The sequence below is a fragment of the Eptatretus burgeri genome, chromosome 5, assembly GCF_056783735.1.
Source record: "Eptatretus burgeri isolate ZD-2024b chromosome 5, Ebu_testis_v1, whole genome shotgun sequence".
In the NCBI taxonomy this organism is placed as follows: domain Eukaryota; kingdom Metazoa; phylum Chordata; class Myxini; order Myxiniformes; family Myxinidae; genus Eptatretus; species Eptatretus burgeri.
Genome location: NC_140965.1, coordinates 49,650,665 through 49,671,786, shown reverse-complemented (window position 1 = coordinate 49,671,786; position 21,122 = coordinate 49,650,665). Strand labels below are relative to the sequence as shown.

Here is a 21,122-nt window from a genome sequence, read left to right as displayed (position 1 = left end):
TTTCCTTTTTACCTGTTAGTATTGCATCCTTCCTGTTCTCTGACTGCTGTGAGAAGGCACTGATTGATCAAAGGATGACATCAGAAGGACGTTGATCGAGGTATGCTAAACGCCGTGGGAAACTACGAGAATCTGACGTTTCAGGTGTTAACCCTCCTTAGCCTGAAACGTCAGCTTCTCCTTACTCCTCATGGCGGTTAATATACCTCAATCAATGTCCTCTATCTGTCTGACAATGCAGATCGACACGAGCCTTCATCGGCAAGACTAGTTTTTCATTCTACACCGATTGGTCAAAGTTTACACTTCTTTAAATTGATGTTTCCCATTGTACGGGATGGTTACAATGACATGCTGTTGCTGGTTAAAATTAATGTGTCCGTCATGTTTATGGTGTATTTGTGTACTTTAGCAGTTTGCAATTGCATTCTTTCAACAGCGTTTTCGAAGCAATTTGATGATTTATTGTCCTGGGGTTTGCCGAAAGATTACTTTGTGATAGCATTGATCGATACAGCTTGTAGAAAGCTGATTTTGCAGTTGTCATGTTATGGCATGAAACAGGTGATTTGATAGATATCATGGAGAAGAGTATTATTCTATATGCAAGGATGGCACAGAAAAAAAATGGCCACCCAATCAAATTTGTACAAAATAAAATGGTAAAAGGCAAGCTTTTAAACGCTTTACTAACAACAATGAAAGATGCCGGAATAAATCGCTAAAATACCAGGTCGAGAGGTCACAAAATCGCTGAATTGTTCGTCCACCGAATTGTTGATCAATTTCATCTAGCCGAGCACAATAGTGGCTGAAGCAAATGCAATTATTCCAACGGAAGGAAGTGACATTCTCTCCTGGGTATTGCACCCATGTTCGTCTGTGATGGAAACTGACTTTGGAGTGGTTTCTGTGCCAGGTAAGTTTTAGTCCCGTGTGTGTATATTTGTGTTGCTGTATGATTTAGTTGGCAGTTAGGTATAACTTGTAAATAGACACAAATCATCAAAACGTCTCTCGATTATTTATGCCTTTTCAAGAACATCCTGGCAAGATGATAAAGGATCCATTTGCCTTCGACCTCACCTTGCAGTAAAACTGAATAGTGTAATGAATAAAAGTAGAGGAATCTGAAGAGCGGGAGAAAACAAGAAGACTAATCGAGCATATTAACCAACTGTGGGAAAAGGGAAAATAATATATTTCATGGGAATCTCCAATATTAAGTGTCTGTGTGTGTGTGTGTGTGTGTGTGTGTGTGTGTGTGTGTGTGTGTGTGTGTGTGTGTGTGTGTGTGTGTGTGTGTGTGTCCTCCATAACTCAAAAACCATGAAACATCGCACCTTGAAACTTTGCATACATGCTAAGTGAGTGCATAAACAACTCGAGGGGGAGCACTCGGTAGAGTGCAAAACCTCCGCCGCCAATACTGCGAGGTCACTCAAGTGAACCTGATATCCTATTCATTCAATTTGACGTCAACGCTGCTCACAGAGTTATAGTTTGCAACTTTCCGTTTTACTTTTAACTTTTACATACTCAATTCATTCGTCATGACAAGATTCCTTGAGACAGAAATTGATTTTACGTGGGTATATCCACCTGAAGTTCCAAAATCAGCCGCAATTATAATTTTGGCATGTTTTTTTGTTGGAAATCACTTATAAATAACATGTAGAAATGCAAAAAAAAAAAAATCGAAATTTTGTTGAAAAAAAAGTTGCAAATTTTTTTTTCTCTAACTTTTTTTTTGGGGGGGGTTGGAAATCAATTAAAACATGTAGAAATGCAAAAAAAAAAAATTCAAATATTTTTTCAAAATGGCTGCCATAGCGGCCATATTGGATTTTGGACCCAGTCCAAAATCTAATGGCATGATCCTTGGACCATACCTAATCCCCCCACCAAGTTTCGTTGAAATCCGTCGAGGAGTTTTTCCGTAATACTGTTCACAAACAAACAAACAAACAAACAGAAAGGGGTGAAAACAGTAACCTCCGATCTTCGATGGCGGAGGTTAAAAATTGGGTGTTTGGATTGATTTAAGCACCCGTTTTGAAGATTAACAGCATCATTTAATTATTTCCCACATCCAATCAGATACTTTCAAAACAGCTATTAGAATACATTTTTGTGTAAATTAAAATGCCAATATTTGTCCATTCCCCCCCCCTTTCCTTTCACCTATTGCTAAGACAAACAAACCATCTATATATTAATACTGAAGGACCAATTTTGTGCTCCTCCTAGCGGTCGCGTCACGTTTTTCTCGGTACTGTGACCTGGACTCAAAGAAACTTCGTACCTGTAAGAGTGCATCGCACATAGTGGCAATAGTCAAAATTCAACTCTGAAGCAGAATAAACACTTTTCGTTTACATGGCGACGTGTGATGTCACCGCTGAGAGGCGTCAGGACGTCATAACATCATCGGTCATTCGCTGACGTCATTACGTCTGTTGTCGACAGACCGTCACCGCTGAGAGGTTTAATTCCACTCCTCGAAAATAGCATCTGCAATGTAAAACCCTCTTCTGCACATGCTGACTACCTCAGAATGTGAATTTGACACAAAAAAATGTAACAAGAAACATTGTATCTATATATTAATACTGAAGGACCAATTTTGTGATCCTAGCGGTCGCGTCACGTTTTTCTCGGTACTGTGACCTGAGAAGTTTTGACACGGTGTACGTCAAAGTAGACACGTGCACAAATCAGGGGACTTCTTCACAAGGAGTAGTGTACACCAAAAATGTCGTGTACAAGGACGTTTTGTAGGCCTCATTAGGTAAGGCCATGGAGTACATCGACTGGGATCCGGCTCTTACACGAGCCGCCACTGGTTGTCATATTGGGCTCATGGAAAGGAATCCGTCTGTGACGGGGTTTCGGCTTGTCTTAATGACTACAAAAAATGATATCAGCGTTAAGATATGGCCGTGAGGTAGTCTAAATGGACTTTATATTGTTACGAATCTGGAAGCCATGAGCACTCAACATACAGGTCCTATAGCTCAGTTATTTTGATGAGTAAATGTGGATAGATAGCTCCCCCGTCCCTTGTTTAATGGGTAATTGAATGTACATGTGCTGCGAAGTTATTTTGATAGTCAGGGTTTTCTTTCATTTTTACACCCCTCATAACTGCAACAACGCCAGCATCACCCACACCTTCACCTCGCTCTGGCTGACGCCATGGTGGGCGGAGTTCAAGGAGGAGCCTCGCGGCGGTCCTCAGCCAATCAGCGTGCTACGAGAGAATGTCCGTCGCTCAGCCAATCAGACCCCGCGACGGTGAGAAAGGCGGTCCGCGTGACCTCACCACGTCCCCGGGCCAATCGACGGACTTGCCGCTCGTTTTGGCCAATGACAGGGCGACGAGCGATTCTCTGTGCCAAAACCGTCCAGTGAGGGAAAGCGGGGAAGGCGGAGGCAGCCCTCCCCCTGGAGAAAGGTGAATAAGGTTGCGGCACGATCGGACGAAGAGAGATCCTTCCTCCACAAGAACCACAAGTCAGTTGCGCGCCGTCTCTCTGTCGGTGAACTGAGGAGAGTTTCTGAGATAGTTCATGACCATCGAGCAGGCGAGGTTGTGTTCAATCTGACGGGCAGGTTGAACAAGTGTGGAGTTATCAGCCCTCGCTTTGACGTTCAACTCAAAGACTTGGAGAAGTGGCAGAGAAACCTCCTGCCTTCTGGACAGTTTGGGATACAGAGGAGAGTTTTGGTTGCTGGGACGAGTGCTGAAGGGAGTTCTGGATTCTATCATCACATCTCGACGCTGGCCTGATTCGCCCATGTCAGCCGAATCGCACGAGGTGGACAGGTCCATGTGTGTCTGTGTCTGTCGGTGGGCCCGTCTGTAAGTAGGAATTGTCTAAGTGCTCTTTGCTGTACATACTTGCATCTCTATAGTCGGATAACTCTGCTTCTTGCGTGCTCCCCCCTTTCCCCCATTATAAATAAATCTTCTTCTTCTTCTTCTTTCGGCTGCTCCCATTAGGGGTCGCCACAGCGGATCATCCGTTATGATCCGCATAATGATTTGGCACGGGTTTTACGCCGGATGCCCTTCCTGACGCAACCCTGGTCACCTCTTATGACACAGGGATATGGTACACCTATTCCAACTGGGCCCAGTACACTGGTACTCACTTCGCCGACCTCGAAAGGATGACAGGCTGAGTCAACCTCCTGGTGTGTATTAATTCAAGCAGCCAACGGGCCTTGAACTCAGGACCTTTTGGATCTCAAGCCGCTACCCTAACCACTACGCCAACACCAGGCACCCCCCCCCCATTATAAATAAATACGTTTGTTAAATGGATCAGCTTGTTTTTGTGCTTCTTTTATTGGCTTTACATGGCGCGTGTTTGTGAATTACAAAGGCTGTTGCTGCTGTAAATGTACATTTGGACCGACGGGACTTCGGCAACCATCCACTCAGGTTGCGCTCGGGTCGGGCATGCTAATGGCTCGACTCGTACGAGTGCCGTCGAGGGTGTGATACTCGGTAACTCGCCACGTGGATCTCTAGGTATTTTGAAGATTGGGAAATAACCCTGTACCACGTGGTGGAATTGTTGCCGATTCACGGTCCGGTAAGGGACCCGTACCCTCAGAGTTTTCCGAAAGGTACGATCTACATTCCGGGTGTTCGGTAGTCGACCTGACTGCTCCACCTAGTGGTCGTGCTCACAGCCGATACCCGGCTCTGCAACAATATTACAGTGCTTAATTTCACTTAAAATGCATTTTTGTTTTCAAACGCAAATTTTCTTCCCGTTTTTTTTGCATCTGAAACTCACACTGTCTTAGCGACTTCAGAAAATGAAATTGGATATCGAATTAGAATTAAGATAAAGCCATGACGGTGTAAGAAAGTGCAAGCTTTACAAAAGAGGCTCCCACATAACAAATAAAATGGCAGCGATTCAATTTTGAAGCCCCTCCCCAAATGGATGGACAGACAGACTGGTGCAGATTATTATATTATATTTGCAGATGCATCCTCCTGAGTCATTTGCTTTACCCCTGCTAAATTCCTCCTACCTCCATCCAGTCCCAACGCCCTCCCCTGCCATGGGTAATCATGGAGCACATACAGATACAGAGACTGGTTATTATTGTACTGCACAATAATACCTGAAGCTATCGTGAGTTTGAGAACGAATACATTACTGGGGAGGGGTAAAACATCCTTCAGGCCACCCTGTACATACTTGTCTTGCATGGTAGATGCCCCAAAAGTAGTTTTAAGATGTGCAGAGTAACATTTTGCAATTCATTATACACACTACTTGTTAGGTTCTAGTTCTATTTCTGTGAATGGCATGCATCCATCAGGTTTGCCAAAATACACCATTATGTTACATACCTGCTTCCCAAGTTACCCCAAGTCTACCATGTAAGTTTACCACTGTTTGCGCAATTACCCCTCATGCGTAGCACAAAGTGGGGTTTCAGCAGTTGGTTCATTCTATCTGTTCGTGAGTTTATGATCGAGGAACTACTTAATTTCAATTAAATTCTATATTTACCTCCGCTATCGAAGGTGAAGGAGGTTATGTTTTCACCCATCTGTCTGTATCTGTCTGTGTCTGTCTGTCTGTCTGTCTGTCTGTCTGTCTGTCTGCAGGATATCTCAAAAAGTTGGGGACAGATTCGGATGAAACTTGATGGACAGGTTGGGTGTGTGACAAGGACGAATTGATTCGATTTTGGTAAAGATCTGAATCTGGATCTGGATATGAGAATTATTTGATTTTTAAAGTGATTCTTCACTATTAAGAGAGAGGGCCAAAAATGATATATTGTTTCAAATCTGGCAGCCATGAGCACACAACAACCAGGTCCTATAGATCGGTTATATCGGTAAGTATGTGTTTCTAGTCAGGTCCCTTGGTTTAATGGGTGATTAATTGTACGTGTGCTGCGGAGTTATTTTATAGTTAGAATTTTACGTCCCTACCAACGACCCCCAACAACTCTGCTTTCGGCATTGTCCGTGCTCTTTGCTCGCCGGCGAGCGAGCGCGTGCGTGGGCGGAGTTTAACATGGGCATGGCGTCCCTCTTTGGCCAATCGGCAAGGAGCGGGCGTCTCACCCGCCCCGTCCCCCACTCAACACCATCACCATTACGCACGTGGTCGGAGGTGAGGGGGTAGGCGGAGCTACAAATGCCTCCGATTGGGACTCCACCCAGAAGGGTGGGAGTTGCCCCACCTACCGTGGGCCTGCCCAATGGGAGACAGCCAGGGAATCGCGCGATGGGTCCAACCAATCAGGAGGCGAGTGGCCAGGAGAAGAAGCCCCTCCCTCCAAAAGAGAAGGAGTGTGGTTGTCGGGACCAGCGTTGAGAGATGGAGATCGTGGCGTTTGCCAAGCAGCCTGTCATCGTGTGTGAGACATTTGTGGGAAAGAACATTTCAATTCAGACATTTCCAACCTGGCATCAAAAGCCAGTGAGTGGTTGTCGACAAGAGTGCGTTCTGGAGGGTCGTGGATCGTGGCGATAGCAGTCGACCATCTCATCACGGGAGATCACATCGTCTTGCCTCCTCTGGGTTCGGCTGCCCTGGTCCGTGCTTTTGGCGACTGGAGCTCCGGAGGAAAGTGTGGACGTGGAGCCGCGCGAACGCGGCCAGGTAGCCAGCACGTTCTCTCCCCTTAGCTCGTCTTCCCTCCGAGCTGAAGGGGGCAATAAAAGACCCGACGGGATCCATTTCTTTGGGTGTGTTTCTAAGTAGAATTGTTAAGTGCTTTTGTTGTACATTATTTGCATTGCTTAGTCGGATAACTCTGCCCTTACGTGCTCTCCTCATTCCGCAATTATTGTTGTAAATAAATCCCCCTTTTTTGAATGTACCAGCTCGTCCTTGTCCTTTCTACTGTGCTGTATCACGTGATTGGGTTTTCGTATATCATGACTCGCCCGCTGGGGGTGTCAGTGATGTACATTCGATAAAGCGGAGTTACTGCTACGCTCTCGCCCTCCATGTTCCGTTGCGCCTCGGACACCACAGTTGGCTGACGAGGATGGTTGATCGAGTCACGGCGCACGGACAGGTGCCCGTTTTCGTCGGAGACGACTTCGAATTGTTTTCGGAACAATTGAGGTGCTATTTCCACGCGAATGATGTGGTCGACGAGAGCAAACAGAAGTCGATCTTGCTCGCCTCGCTGTCGGCGGAGCATTATCGACTGCTGAGTGATTTGGTGGTGCCAGACAAGCCCAGTGGGGACGCGCTGTCGTTTCGGGACATTGTGCAGAGGATGAAAGCACACATGGCGCCGGAGAAGTCATTACAGCTGGCTCAATACCAGCTCGATCGCCTCGCGAAAGATACAGGGGAGCGCGTCGCTGATTTCGTGGCGCGGATTAAGCATTCTTCCGTGGCCTGCAAGTTCACGGCAGAGGAGCGTCCAGCTCGGCTCAGAGATCGTTTTATTTCTGGTTTGCAACATGCGAAAATGGTTTCGGTAGTTCTACGGCTGAAAGGTGAAGCCATTACATTTACCTCGGCGATCGACACTGCTGCAGCTGTCGAGCAGACTCTCGGAGATGTTCGGACCATCGCCGGCCGCAGCATGCCAGATGGCCCGGGGGCCCACGTGGTGTCGCGAGCGCACGTAGACTCAACGACCTGAAGCTTATCAGGTCCGACCTCACACTGTTCACGTAAACCCGCGAGAAGATAATGCCAGTCGGGATGGCAGACGTGTCTGTGCGGTACCAAGGCCAGGTCACCTCGCTTCCGTTGTACGTCGTGCGGGGGAGGGGTCCGTCTCTCCTAGGCCGAGATTGGCTGACCCACATCAGGCTAGACTGGGCCGCCGTTCACCTTGTGCAACCCGTGCCGAGCCGATGGGAGGATCAGTTGGAGAAGATTCTGCAAAGACATCAAGGTTTGTTTTGCGACGACCTTGGGAAACTCAAGGGCATGGAGGCTAAGCTCTTCCTGAAGGAGGGGGTGTTCCTCGTTTTTGTAAACCACGACCGGTGCCGTATGCCCTGCAGGACAAGGTCAAGGGTGAACTGGATAGGCTGGAGGCCTGTGGAGTGATCGAACGAGTGTCATACTCAGATTGGGCCACCCCGGTCGTCACGGTGCTGAAACGGAATGGAGACGTCCGATTGTGCGGGGACTTCAAGTCCACGGTTAACCCGGGGCTCAGCGTGGAGCAATATCCACTGCCGTCAATCGATGAAATATATGCACGATTGGCGGGGAGTCAATACTTCACGAAGCTTGATCTGCGTGATGCATATTTTCACCTGCCGATGGATCCCGGGAGTAGCGACCTTTTGACAATCAACACGTGTCAAGGACTCTATCGATATACCCGACTCTGTTTTGGAATTGCTTCGGCCCCGGCCTTGTGGCAGAAAGCCATGGATCAGGCTTGCATTGGCCTGCCTGCAAAAACCTACCTGGACGATGTGCTCATTGCAGGGAAAACGGCGGACGAGCATCTTGCGAACATTGCCCAAGTGCTGACGAAGCTAGAAGCGTGCGGCCTGCGCTTGAACAGAGACAAGTGCGCATTCTTCAAGCAGCGCTTGGAATACCTCGGGCACGTCATCACGCCGGAGGGGCTGTTGAAAGGCCCTTGGAAGGTGGAGGCGATTCAGCACATGCCACCGCCTCGCGACAAGACGCAGCTGCGCTCGTTCATTGGTATGGCCCAGTATTACCAGAGGTTTGTGCGCGGGCTCAGCTCACAGCTTGCGCCGTTAACGCGGTTGCTCAGGAAGGACGAGCGCTGGGCCTGGGGGCCTGCACACCAGGCGGCGTTCGACCGCGTCAAGCGGCTGCTCACAGAGGATACGGTCCTCGTGCACTACGAGCCTGCGCGTCCACTCTTATTGGCATGCGACAGCTCTGCATATGGCATCGGGGCAGTGCTCTCCCACAGGATGGACGATGGTTCCTAGCGGCCTGTTTGTTTTGCATCCCGGACCCTGTCCGCAGCAGAGCGGGAATATGCCCAGATCGAGCGCGAGGCTCTCAGCCTCATCTGAGGTGTGCGGAGGTTTCATCAATTCCTGCTGGGGCGGCATTTCACTTTGCAGACGGATCACAAACCACTTCAATTCATCCTGAGACCCGAGCGCGGGATACCGGTGGTAGCGGATACAGTGGTGGTGTCTGTTTCTTGCTGGGTAAAATTACGATATTCAGTTCCGGAGCACCGAAAAGCATGCGAACCGTGACGGGCTCTCGCGCTTGCCTTCCGCGGAGGGTCCAGCTGCGTCTGAGTCGGCAGACCGGGTTGATGTGTTCGCGCTGGGCCAGGTCCAAAGCGGGCCGATCATGGCCAAACAGGTCGCGGTGGAATCGGCTCATGATCCAGTGCTCGCCCATGTCGTCCAGGCGATTTCTACGGGGAATTGGAGCGATCTACCTTCAACGCCGGCATTTCAGCCTTTCGCGTCGCATGCATTGGAGCTGTCGTTGGTTCAACGGTGCGTTATGTGGTGAATGAGGGCGGTGGTTCCACCGAAGTACAGGCAGCGGTGTTTGGAAGAACTGCATGTCAGTCACCTTGGCGTCGTGAAGACCAAGAGTCTTGCTCGTAGCCTGTTGTGGTGGCCGGGGTTGGACAAAGACATTGAATAGTTGGTTAAGCGTTGCACCACGTGTAAAACAGATGCTGATAACCCGCGTCAAGCTTCAGGACTATGACCTACCCCAGACAGGGCCTGGCAGAGGGTCCATGTGGATTTTGCGGGGCTGGTTAATGGCAAAATGTTTTTGATTGTGATCGATGCATTCTCTAAATGGCCAGAGGTTGTAGTAATGCAGCATACATCAGCGAACATGACAGTAGAAAAACTGCCGACGATCTTTGCTAATAAAGGGTTACCCGAGGTACTGGTCTCTGATAACGGTCGGCAGTTCATCGCAGGTGTATTTGATGAGTTTATGCGTCAAAATGGTATTCGACATCTGAGGTCCGCACCGTATCATCCTGCAACGAATGGGCAAGCGGAGTCGTTTGTTAAAATGTTGAAACGGGCTTTGCGCAGGGGGGGTGGGGGGGGTGTTGCACCTGTGCAGACGGTGGTCGATGTCTTTTTGCTCCAATACAGGAACGCTATTCATCCTGTCACCGGCGATTCTCCTGCCATTCGTCTCTATGGACGGGCATTGCGGTCCAGGCTGGATTTGCTGCGACCTGGAGTATCGGTGAGTGGGGCGGTGTCGTGCCCGATGCTGCTGCGCGGTTTTGATGTGGGACAGCGGGTAATGGTGCGCGATTATTTTCACGGGTCCAAATGGGTGCCGGCTGTGGTCTCTGTGGTACTGGGGCCGGCGAATTGCATGGTGCGGACTGATGGGGAGGTGTGGAAGCGGCACGTGGACCAAATGCATGATCGCTGTTCAGCGTCACCCCCCCCCCCCGTGCCAAGCGATGTTGGACCCCCACCTGTAATGTCGCCGTGGCCAGACGTTGTATCGCCAGGTCCGGACGTGCCGCCGCCCACGAGGTGTTCACCTGATTCAGTCCTGCCCGAGGACAACGAGCAAGCTTGTCGGCCGGGGGCGGTTGTTGTTGCGGATGGGGAAAGTCCGGCGAGGGTGTCACCTCGACCAAGCCGGGAGGCGTCTGAGTCTGGGCCGTCTGGCGTCGCTGCCCGTCCGAGGCGGGTCAGGAGACGGCCGCGGTACTTGGAGAATTTTTATTATTGATTGGTTTCGTTTGGTCATGTTATAATTGTCATTTCATCATTGGAATTGTCATTTTACGAGGGGAGGAGTGTGCTGTATCACGTGATTGGGTTTTCGTATTTCATGACTCGCGCGCTAGGGGTGGCAGTGATGTACATTCGGACGCGCAATAAGGTGGAGTTACTGCTACGCTCTCGCCCTCCATGTTCCGCTGCGCCTCGGACACCACATCTACATTGGTTTGCCACGGTGCGTATTGGGGATTAGGAAGGCCGTTGCTGCCGTAATTGTGCATTTGGACTGACGGACCTCGGTAACCATCCGCTCGGGTTACACACGGTTCCGCTCGAGACCTGCCGAGGGTGTGGTTCCCCGGTAGTTGGACTGCGTGGGTATTTAGGTATATTGAAGTTTGCAATTAACCCGACTCCACGCGGTCAAATTATTGGCGATTCATGGTCCTGTAAGGGACCCGTACCTTCCGACTTATCCGAGGGTCACGACCTAAATTCCGGTGTGTTCAGTGGAGCCGACTCTACTGCTCCCCCGAGTGGTCGTGCTCGCCACCGATACCCGGCCCCACAACAATATAGCATGATTATAAAAAAAAATGTATCGGCCAATGCAGGGCAGAGGTATGCGCTCTACCGAGTGCCCTTCTCGTTTGCACTGTTAAACACAAACCTACAGTTTAGCTTTAGCTCTGAATTTGGCAAATTATACAGCGTTTCGTTCCGAGTGCGCATGCGCACAGTGCAGTTAAGCGATTGCTTCAGTCTCTGTTTGTCTGGCAGTGAAACAAAATTGAAAATCATTCCAAACAGGAAACTTGCTGCTTTTAGGGATATCATAAAGTTCACAAACAACAGGGACACATAAATAAGTAAACGTTTTGAATAAGGTGGTAACTTCTGAATAGTTTGTTTTTGTTTGTTTGTTTGTTTTCCCTTCAGCTTTTAAAACTTTTATTTTATTTAGATTGAATTATATACTTGAACACTGTCTGTAGAACACAAATCCCTTTGTTTACACTTCCCAAAACCTCCAGTTTATCAGTAGTTGGCCAAATTTTTTATGCCGTCTCAACCAATCAAATTTACCATGTGTTCTGAGGGTGGAGTAATGGGAAGATTCAGACAAAATGGTGGCATCTGGTGATGCGATGACTGAGCTTTGTCGAAAAAAAAAATCCGTCTCTTTGGGCCATCATTTTTTTTTTCTCCAAAGATCGTTCAAACATCATCAGTTTCTCTGAGAAGAGTTTTATTTGCAGAAGGTGTGTAAGAGCGCAAATGCATGGATAAACCTCTGGTGATTAAAAAAAACAAAAAAAAAAAACACGTCAGTGGAGCATCGTCGACTCTGGACTGTTCAGTTTGACTCATCAGCTTCATATGTTTACCATTACACCTGTTATTCAAAGTTCATTAACAAAGCAAATATGATCTTCAGTTTAGCAGTACTTTTGCAAAATTGTGCGTCGTTTCGACCAACCACATTTGACACTCGCATTCTGGGTGGTGAAACTTTGAGCTTATTATCTGCTGCTTATTGATGTTCTCATCCTCCTCCTCTGTCCCATGTCCTTTTTCTCAACACTGCATGGAGTAAGGTGTTCTATGAAGTCTATAGCTTAACTATGAAGTCTTGTTCATTTTCACATTCTAACACTGCCTACTTTTATTCACCTCTTATTGTTTACGGAATGGGTCTTCAGGTCACATCAACCAGCATCAAACTGATGTCCCCAAAAGGCAACATGGATGTCCTTGCATAAATGTCATTAATGGCAGAACTTCCTCATTAAACATAATACAGAAACTGCGTTTATTCTGTTTTCCTTTTTTTTTTAATGTTTTAATAATATTTTTAATGGTGTACTATTGTATGCTATGATAACTGTCATCCATCTCAACACAATTCCTTCTGCTCTTCTCACAGGCATCTCTAGGAACGACAAAGTACTGTAGCTTTTTCCTGAAAGGCACACAGTGTCCAAAAGGAGACTGTATGTATTTGCATGAGCTCGGTGATGAAGCAGCAAGCTTTACAAAGGAAGACATGCAGGTACCAACACTTTTTGTTTGTGGACCTTTTAGAGGACCTTTTAGACTTTTGTTTTTTGTGTGTGTTTTGCTTAACTTTGAGAATTACTAACATTCTTTCATACATTATTTATTTATTTTGAGTGTGCTTTATTCCCGGCATGCTTTTCAGGCGGGGAAACATCAAGAATATGAGCAAAAGCTTTTGCAGGAGTTGGTGAAAGGTGTAACCCCCTCACCGCATCCAGCCACAGAGCGTTGTAACCGTACACGGCCACCCGTTCAGGCCAGGTGCTGTTTGCCACAGGACCTCCCCTTTGCCTTAAATTGTTGCCTTTGAAAAATTTGTAATTCCTCCTTTACCATGGCTGTGTTTTGTTGGATGTGGATGGGATGGGATGATGGTGTTAAGCCCTCCATTCACTTTTTTTCACTGTTGGAGAAATGGCTTCAAGCTCCAGAGTGGGTTGTTTGGTTTGCTCATCACCTTTGAATCTACTACTTTTTTTCTTCTTCTTCTTTTTGGTGGGGATGGGAGGGGTTGGTGGGGTTGTGCAGTGAGTTGGAAGAGGATGGCTGGATGTGTTAAATATCTTGTTGGTATTTTATTATCTTGCCAAAATGAAGTTTTTGCAAGATATGTTAGTCAGCATGTATGTTTTTTTTTTTTTTTTGTTTGTTTGTCAGTTTGTCTGTAATCACATATAAAAAAATTCTGCAGAGCACAGTTATCATTGGAAATTTTTGTAACTTCGCATATCAGAGGCCTATAGAGGTCCCTTTCAGTGCACAAAATTTTGAAGGTCAAGGTCAAAGGTCAAGGTCACTTTGTCGCAAATCAGGGGAGTCGACGAAACCCTTATTTTTTGAGTAATTTTGATCGGATCGTCTTCAAACTTCATGGGAATATCGTTCATGGTCTGGTGCTCAGCTGATTAATTTTTGGTGGCGATTGGCCTTGACCTTCATGGTTAGCACCTTAGGTCAAACATATTTGACCCCAAGGTCAAATTTTCAAGTTTTAGGAACCATATCGTGTAGTACCTCAAATTGAACACCTCAATGAGTGCTTTCTAGATATGTCAAGCTTGAGACATTATGACGTCATTTGGTGACGTTATGAGGCAAAAGCATATTTTTCATGGTTACTCTGCAGAACGATTCTCATCGGAATCTCTCGTAGGCAGATATTCCTCAAGGAGTCGCTCCTGGTGGATAGCAGCTCTGTTCACCTCAGTGTGACCTTAAATAACTTACACGTGGTCACCTTTTGGCAAGATACGGGTCACCCTGCGGATGACATTGGTTTATTATATTTTCCACTCAAATTTTGTTTTTCTCATTTCTTTTTAAATGTTTGTATATCTTGAGAACTGAAAGGCATCTTAAATGTGTTTCTTTATCTTTTTGAGCTGATGAAGAAAACACATTCAACCCCTTCTTCTAAACTTGAACTCCAACACCTTTTATTTTATCTCCATTTCTATGTATAGCACAAGCTTTTGTTTTACTGTTGTTTGTTTGTTTTCTCCAGGCAAAATAATTGTGTTAGTGATGGAAACGCTTCTGGTTCCTTGGCCTGTGATGAGAAAAACTGTTTGAGGAGCATTGTCGTAACGCAAGCCAATGGAGTTACGCATGGAGATTTCCCCAGAGAAGCTCTATCTAACGGGGAGTCTCGGGCCAGCCCGAGCCCAGAGTTACCCTCATCCGAGCTCAGGTCAGGTTTGGCTGATGTTGTTGGTATTGCTATAATCTCTTCACATTGTAATGGCACGTCAGTTTTTTTTTTGTATACATCGTCGAGGCTCATATGAGAGCAAACCCACAATACACGGCGGTTGGGGGGGGGGTTATGAGACAGGGGTGGGAGACGGAAGGACGAAACGGTGGGGAACAGAGACATTAGGAGATCTGTGGAAGGGATGGGATGGGGAACACGAAGCATACAAGATGGACATCACAGGGACTTTCACTCAAGTAGGGTTGTGCGAATAATGCATTTTTTTTGCAAAATTCGAGGAAAACGAGTGATTTCCTTGGCCAAATTGTCCACTGAACACGAATTCGAGTAAAAAAAATTGGCTGCGATGATGTTTTCGGTTGGTAAATCCCAAAAATTCAGAATGGCGGCCGAAAACCTCGAATTTTTGGCATCGCCAACCATTGAAAGATCCACCACTACACCGAATGTGCTATTTCTTCTGTTTTCAGGGTCGAAGAATCCCAATTTACCGTTGTATTCATTGCAGGTGCTATAGTTTCCTTGTATCGTGCAGTTTGACAGTTTTTGACGCCTGTTTTGTGGACTTTCCGCTTGTTTTTAGTGGTCTGGGGAGCATATTCATTGTTCTTCAAGTATGTTACTGCATCTATTTTCAGATTAATCGATAGTCATGGGAAAAAGGAATACAATGGACAATGCGCAGCCACAGGGTGAAGAAAAGATTGGATGATGTGGTGTATCAAGAGAACAAAGATATCGTCTGCGGATCCAGGCTACCCTCTGGCCAAGCTGTGATTTGTCGGATAATGTATTTGTCTAAAAAAGGCTGGCCCTGGCCAACGCCAGATGTCTGCTGAGGAGGCATGTAAAACCGTTTCTAATGAACTCTGCGAGATATGGATACATATGAATGTTTACCCACTCCATGAGAATAGTGTCGCTCGTAAGTTGAAGGACTTGTACGACCAGTTCAAAATCTTCTGCAAGCAAAGCGAGAGTACGAAATTCAACAAGACTGATGGTTGGTGGAAGAACGTCCGAAAATTTAATGAAATGATGACGACCAAGGCCTACGATACAAGAACTAAGGATGCAGAGTATCAGCGAAAGCTCGAAGAGAAATATCAAGTGAAAATGACGGCGAACGACGACAGATTCTATGATGATAACTGTCATGGTACATTCAAGTTCTCGTGTTGCTCGGCGGTGTCTGTGTCCTGGTTGAAGCAGAAAAACAGACGAGAGAAAAGACAAAGGTCGCTAGAAAAAAGAAGGAGAATGAGCAAAGGCTTGGAGAGGGAACTTCAATGAGGTGACTATCGTTTTCAGAAGAAGACTCGAGTTGTGAATCTGCAATTTCTGAAGCAGCTTTTGATGAGATTTACCCAACACCAACTGATACTAGTCGTCCTCCGACCATACAGCACAGCGGAGCAAATCGATGAAGACGACCGGCAAAAACAAAAATTTCCAGAGGTGAAAGCTAAGCAGCGAGAGTGTAGTGGTGATTCCACGGGACAGAAAAAAAACTGTACGGGGCAGTCCTCAATAAAGTGATTGCAACTGTTGAGAGACAGTTGGCAGAAGTTTTGTTCTTCAGTGGAGATACCAGCACCGACGAGACAAAACTGCAGTACGCTCCAATAACGAATCTCGGCGCGGAAGGTGATTTCGCCAAGTTGGACAATAGAATTGCGATCAGTGGTGGGTCGAGTCCGTCAAATGCCACGAGCAAAAGAACATCATTTCAGTGAATCGACTCCTTGTAGACCCATGCTTCCAGCGATTGAGCGAAGAAGACCGTATGCGTGAATGGAAATGGGCACCACGTCGGATGCCACAGACGACGCCAGAGAGATCGAAGCCAATTTCTTGTCTACTGTGAAAGTAACAAAGATACTTGCCCTGCTGAAAAAAAAGAGGAGCTGAAAAGGAAAAAAGCTGGAAAGACTCTGAAAATTTTAGATGAGTGCAAGCTCCATAGTGGACCCCTCACACCGGATTCACTGAATCTTGTGAACGAACTAACAGAGAAACAGCTAATAGCTGAAATCAAATTCCTCCGGTGCACTACAGCTCCGGACATCAGGCAAAGGAGGAGAGTGAAAGTGGAGGGGGCATACAAAATGCAGAAATTCACTACAATGGAACTCAAGCAATCCATTAGGAATGCTATCAAACCGGAATCAGTCATCATGTCCAACATTGACGAACTGTTACTGAGTTTTCTGAACTGAGTTGATCTGGTTACATGTTTACATGATGTTTGTTCCAAAAATCCCATTGAAATCATTGAAAAAAGCATTGGTTTGTTTTTGTGCATTTTCCGACTATTTGGCCTTCAGAATCGTGATCAGCGTGCTCAAAAACGTACTATTTAACTTTTTTGAATTGTGGTGGAGGAGAAAATGCAGATATAGAAGAAAAAATCTCATTTTTGGCCGCCATTTTGAATTTTCCGAATTTACTGACCGAAAACATTGTCACAGGCAAATTTCGTTGTCATATTCGTTCTCAGCATGTAATTTGGTCATAAAAAACACCCGTTTCAAAAAAATACCCCGATTTGCCCAACCCAGTTTCAGGAAGGAAAGCAGGTAATTTGAAGGAGGTGGGTTTGGGGTGGATTAACGGGGGTGGAAAAGATCGAGGTTTTGGATGGGGGAAGATAAGAGGTGGTGGTGAATAACTGTTTTGAAGGCCTGGAGGGAAGAATGGGATTGAAGAGTGTGGGAGATTATTCCAAAGGTGGGAAAAGAGGAATGAAAGAGTGAAGGTGCGCAGTGATTTGTGATTTTGGTAGTTTTACCAGAAGGGGGTTGTTGGCGGACCTTGAGCGCCCTGCGGAAATATGGCAGGGACATATCGCAGACAGAGCGGGAGGAGGGAGGCAAGACTGGAGAGGAGATGGTAGAAGACAGAAAGACCACCAAGCTGCCTGCAGTGAGAGAGTGAGAGGCCCAAAGACTCAGCCTAATCGCAGCAGATACCAATGATCCTAAATGCCTTGGTTTCCACAGCGTGAAGTCGAGAAAGGTGAGAGGCAGGAGCACCAGCCCAGTGTGGGGAGCACTACTCCATCAGGCTGTGGACGAAATCATTGTATGTGGTCAGGAGCTCAGGTGGGCCAAGGAAGGACTTTGCACGACGGAGGATTCCCCAGCGACTGGCAGTTGTGCTGATTTGAGGTTGGGGTGGTGGATGATGGCTTTTTTAATTGTATTGATTTTTAAAACCTGCTACTGGCTTCTGTTTCAAACTGTGATTGAATTTCTCATTAATCTGTGATGTGTTTGATTTTCTTTTGCTTTTGAGTAGAGAAGGCATTTCTTTTAACAACTATGGTTGGTAAAAGCAATGTATGCTACTTTGTAATTGGCAATGCATTCTGAATTGTAATTGATCACCATTATTGCTCACCTGGAACGTAGTTCCCGGGAGTTTATGGGATGACGTGTCATCCATCCACAAACACTTGAAACTTCTTCTCTGAAGCTGCACACTGTTTTGATGAAACTTGACCACAACCTACATCACCCGTGATGTACCAAAGTTTGTTCACGCTATTTAAATTATTGGGGTCTCTGGAGGTTTGTGGTGGTGGGGGGGGGGCGTGGGGTGGGGTGGGGGGAGAGGTTGCCCTCCAAAATGGGTATTTCCTATAACATTGGTACATTTTGCTGATTACCACGTTGACTTTTTCCTCAGTATCATTATTCTACTAGTTGAGCACCCAGGGGTATTGCCCCTATGTTTATAAAAGTCTCTTGTAGAAACGAGACAGGTATGCTTTCAAATGATGAATCCATATGGAATTATAACGGTTCTCAGTGCACAATGTCCTACATATATATTTTTAATTGTTTTCAACAGACCTTCAGATGTGTGCATACGACCAGCATGCAACCACAGCACCAGAAACATGACACAGGTGAGTGCAACTTATCTGTTTCGCTCATGTACAGAACTATGAAAAAGCTTTGCTTTCCTGAAATTTTTGAATGCCCACAATTAGGTAGTTGGTTGTATTCAGCAACTGCTCATGGTAGTACTACCATTCTGACTTGGGAGCATTAAAGTGGTGCCCGGAACCATCTTACACTCTCCGTGTCAGGATTGCTGGTCTTACTTTCTGTCTCGCTCAAACTCGAGCTACCGGGCGAGCTTTAATATCTTTCTTGCAAACAAACATCACACACTTTTCTTACTCACTCATTTTCACTCCTCACTTTGCAGTCTCTCTTGTATTTTTCTTTATTTAAGGCCTGGCCTCGATGAGGACTATTTAGTCCATGACTGGAGCCTTCAACACTCAAAAAAAAAATTTAAAACCAGTTAGTGTGATGTGCAATAATTGTTTTGTCCTATATTGGTCTCAGACTTATGGGGAGTTTGTACACATGGCTTGAAGTGTTAGGGTGTAAATAATTGCCATGTGGAGTGAGTGTGAATATATACAAGTGGATGTTTCACGATCATGCCAACCTGGCTGCCAACTCAACTCGTGGTTTATGCCATTTTGATTTGTTTTTTGAAACTTGTGAAACTTTAGTTTTGCACCCAACAGTCGAATTTCACCATCTTGATTCCAATTCAGCTATTTGAATCGAATGTGATGTGTATTCTACTTGCCAAGACATATCGGAGCCATGCAACCAATTCTTAAACCTTGTCCATATTATCCATGATTTTTTCAACGTTTATAAGTAGTAGGTTGGGTTTGGCGATGTTGTGTTCCCTTTGTCCTCTCCATTACCAGGAGAGAATGATAGTGCCACGGAGTTTGGTGTCGGCAGTCTCATCTGACTAGGTCTTAGGGTATGACCACGTGAAGTTATGTCAGAATGCTGTGAGCAGTTGAGGCAAGTATTGCAATGCAGGATTTGAGGGCAGACCATCCAGCAAAGACAGCATTATCATTTCCCAGCATGAAGAGAATGTCCAGAGCAAGTGACGGGAGAGCACAGCCTCTTCTAAGCAGGAATTCACTCTGACCAATCACCGGCCGCAGGGGATTGCTCGACCCTGGGAACAGTGAACCGATGGGGCAACCCAGATGTACCCCCCAATCATGGTCTGAAGCTGGCCTCCCCCATACCCCCTTCCCCCAACTCTGGACAACTGTGGGGGAGGAGCCTTCTCCCTTCCTGTGCGGGAGGGAAATATGCTGCATCAACCCCCCTCACTCGTCCAGCTTCATTCTGTTCGACTTGTGAGACACATGACAGGACATCTTTAACTTCCTTTATCTGATAATGGTTGCACCGCCCTCTCCCAGAAGCACATGAACAAATAGAAATACTTATCGCTATTCACATGTCCTCAACATGGGTAGAGCGTTAAAAAAAAAAACTACATGAACACAAATGGAGGCATGGTGTGGTGGTCTATATCTTCGAATAACTGAACCCCAACCCCATTTTTACACCACAAACACAAAGATGCATAATAAATATTCAGTAATCAATCCGGAGCCTCTGTGTGCACAATTTCAAATGATCCCCTTGCAAGATTTGATTCAAAACCCAGAAAAGGAAACAAAAATGTCTCGTTCTATGGCCTCAAGCCTTGCTTAAAATTCAACACTCAGATAAAAAAGATAAGCTTGAATGCAAGGAAATCCAACAAAGATGAAGGTAATTTGGAAGAAAGAACAGAGAATGAAGACGGGCTGCAGGGCGACTTCCCAGAGAATGCCAACCTCATTGGCTTAATGGTTAGAGCGTCCGCGCTGAATGTGGGAGGTAGGTGGTTTGAACGCTGACTGAGTCATACCAAAGACTTCAAAAATGGTACGTGGTGCTTCCTTTCTTGATACGCAGTATTAAAAGTGATCGAGCACGGACAAACAACCATAGGTTGGTAATGATGAACCAGGCTTTGAGAGGATAAAAGGCCTCTTCCTGCATCCAAGTTCCTTGGGAACATGTTATAAAATAGTTGGACCCTGCTATTTGCAGGGCATTGTTTCATTGGAAAATAGGGGGACAGGTTCCTGGAAGTTAGTGATTCATGAGTGGGGGGGGGGGATAAAAAACCAATGTCATCCGCAGGGTGACCCGTATCTTGCCAAAAGGTGACCACGTGTGACTTCTTTAAGGTCACACTGAGGTGAACAGAGCTGCTATCCACCAGGAGCGACTCCTTGAGGAATATCTGCCTACGAGAGATTCCGATGAGAATCGTTCTGCAGAGTGACCATGAAAAATATGCTTTTGCCTCGTAACGTCACCAAATGACGTCATAATGTCTCAAGCTTGACATATCTAGAAAGCACTTATCGAGGTGTTCAATTTGAGCTACTACACGATATGGTTCCGAAAACTTGAAAATTTGACCTTGGGGTCAAATATGTTTGACCTGAGGCGCTAACCATGAAGGTCAAGGCCAATCGCCACCAAAAATTAATCAGCTGAGCGCCAGACCATGAACTATATTCCCATGAAGTTTGAAGACTATCCGATCAAAATGACTCAAAAAATAAGGGTTTCGTCGACTCCCCTGATTTGCGACAAAGTGACCTTGACCTTCAAAATTTTGTGCACTGAAAGGGACCTCTATAGGCCTCTGATATGCGAAGTTGCAAAAATTTCCAATGATAATTGTGCTCTGCAGAATTTTTTATACGTGATTACAGACAAAAAAAAAAAAACATACAATCTGACTAACATA

The 21,122-nt window shown here is 46.1% G+C and overlaps 1 protein-coding gene across 2 annotated transcripts in view; it reads left to right on the top strand.

Annotated features, from left to right (window-relative positions):
- Positions 1-21,122, top strand: part of CNOT4 (CCR4-NOT transcription complex subunit 4) — a 77,324-nt gene that overhangs the window by 15,908 nt on the left and 40,294 nt on the right. Inside the window, exons 1-5 of one of the 2 annotated variants that reach the window (XM_085881809.1) lie at positions 9,828-10,196; positions 12,621-12,746; positions 12,897-13,015; positions 14,259-14,444; positions 18,324-18,381. In XM_085881809.1, the coding sequence (XP_085737935.1) occupies positions 9,828-10,196; positions 12,621-12,746; positions 12,897-13,015; positions 14,259-14,444; positions 18,324-18,381 (858 nt within the window). Of the gene's footprint in view, positions 1-9,827; positions 10,197-12,620; positions 12,747-12,896; positions 13,016-14,258; positions 14,445-18,323; positions 18,382-21,122 lie in introns of those variants that run through there. The other variant, XM_085881808.1, reaches the window with a different exon arrangement.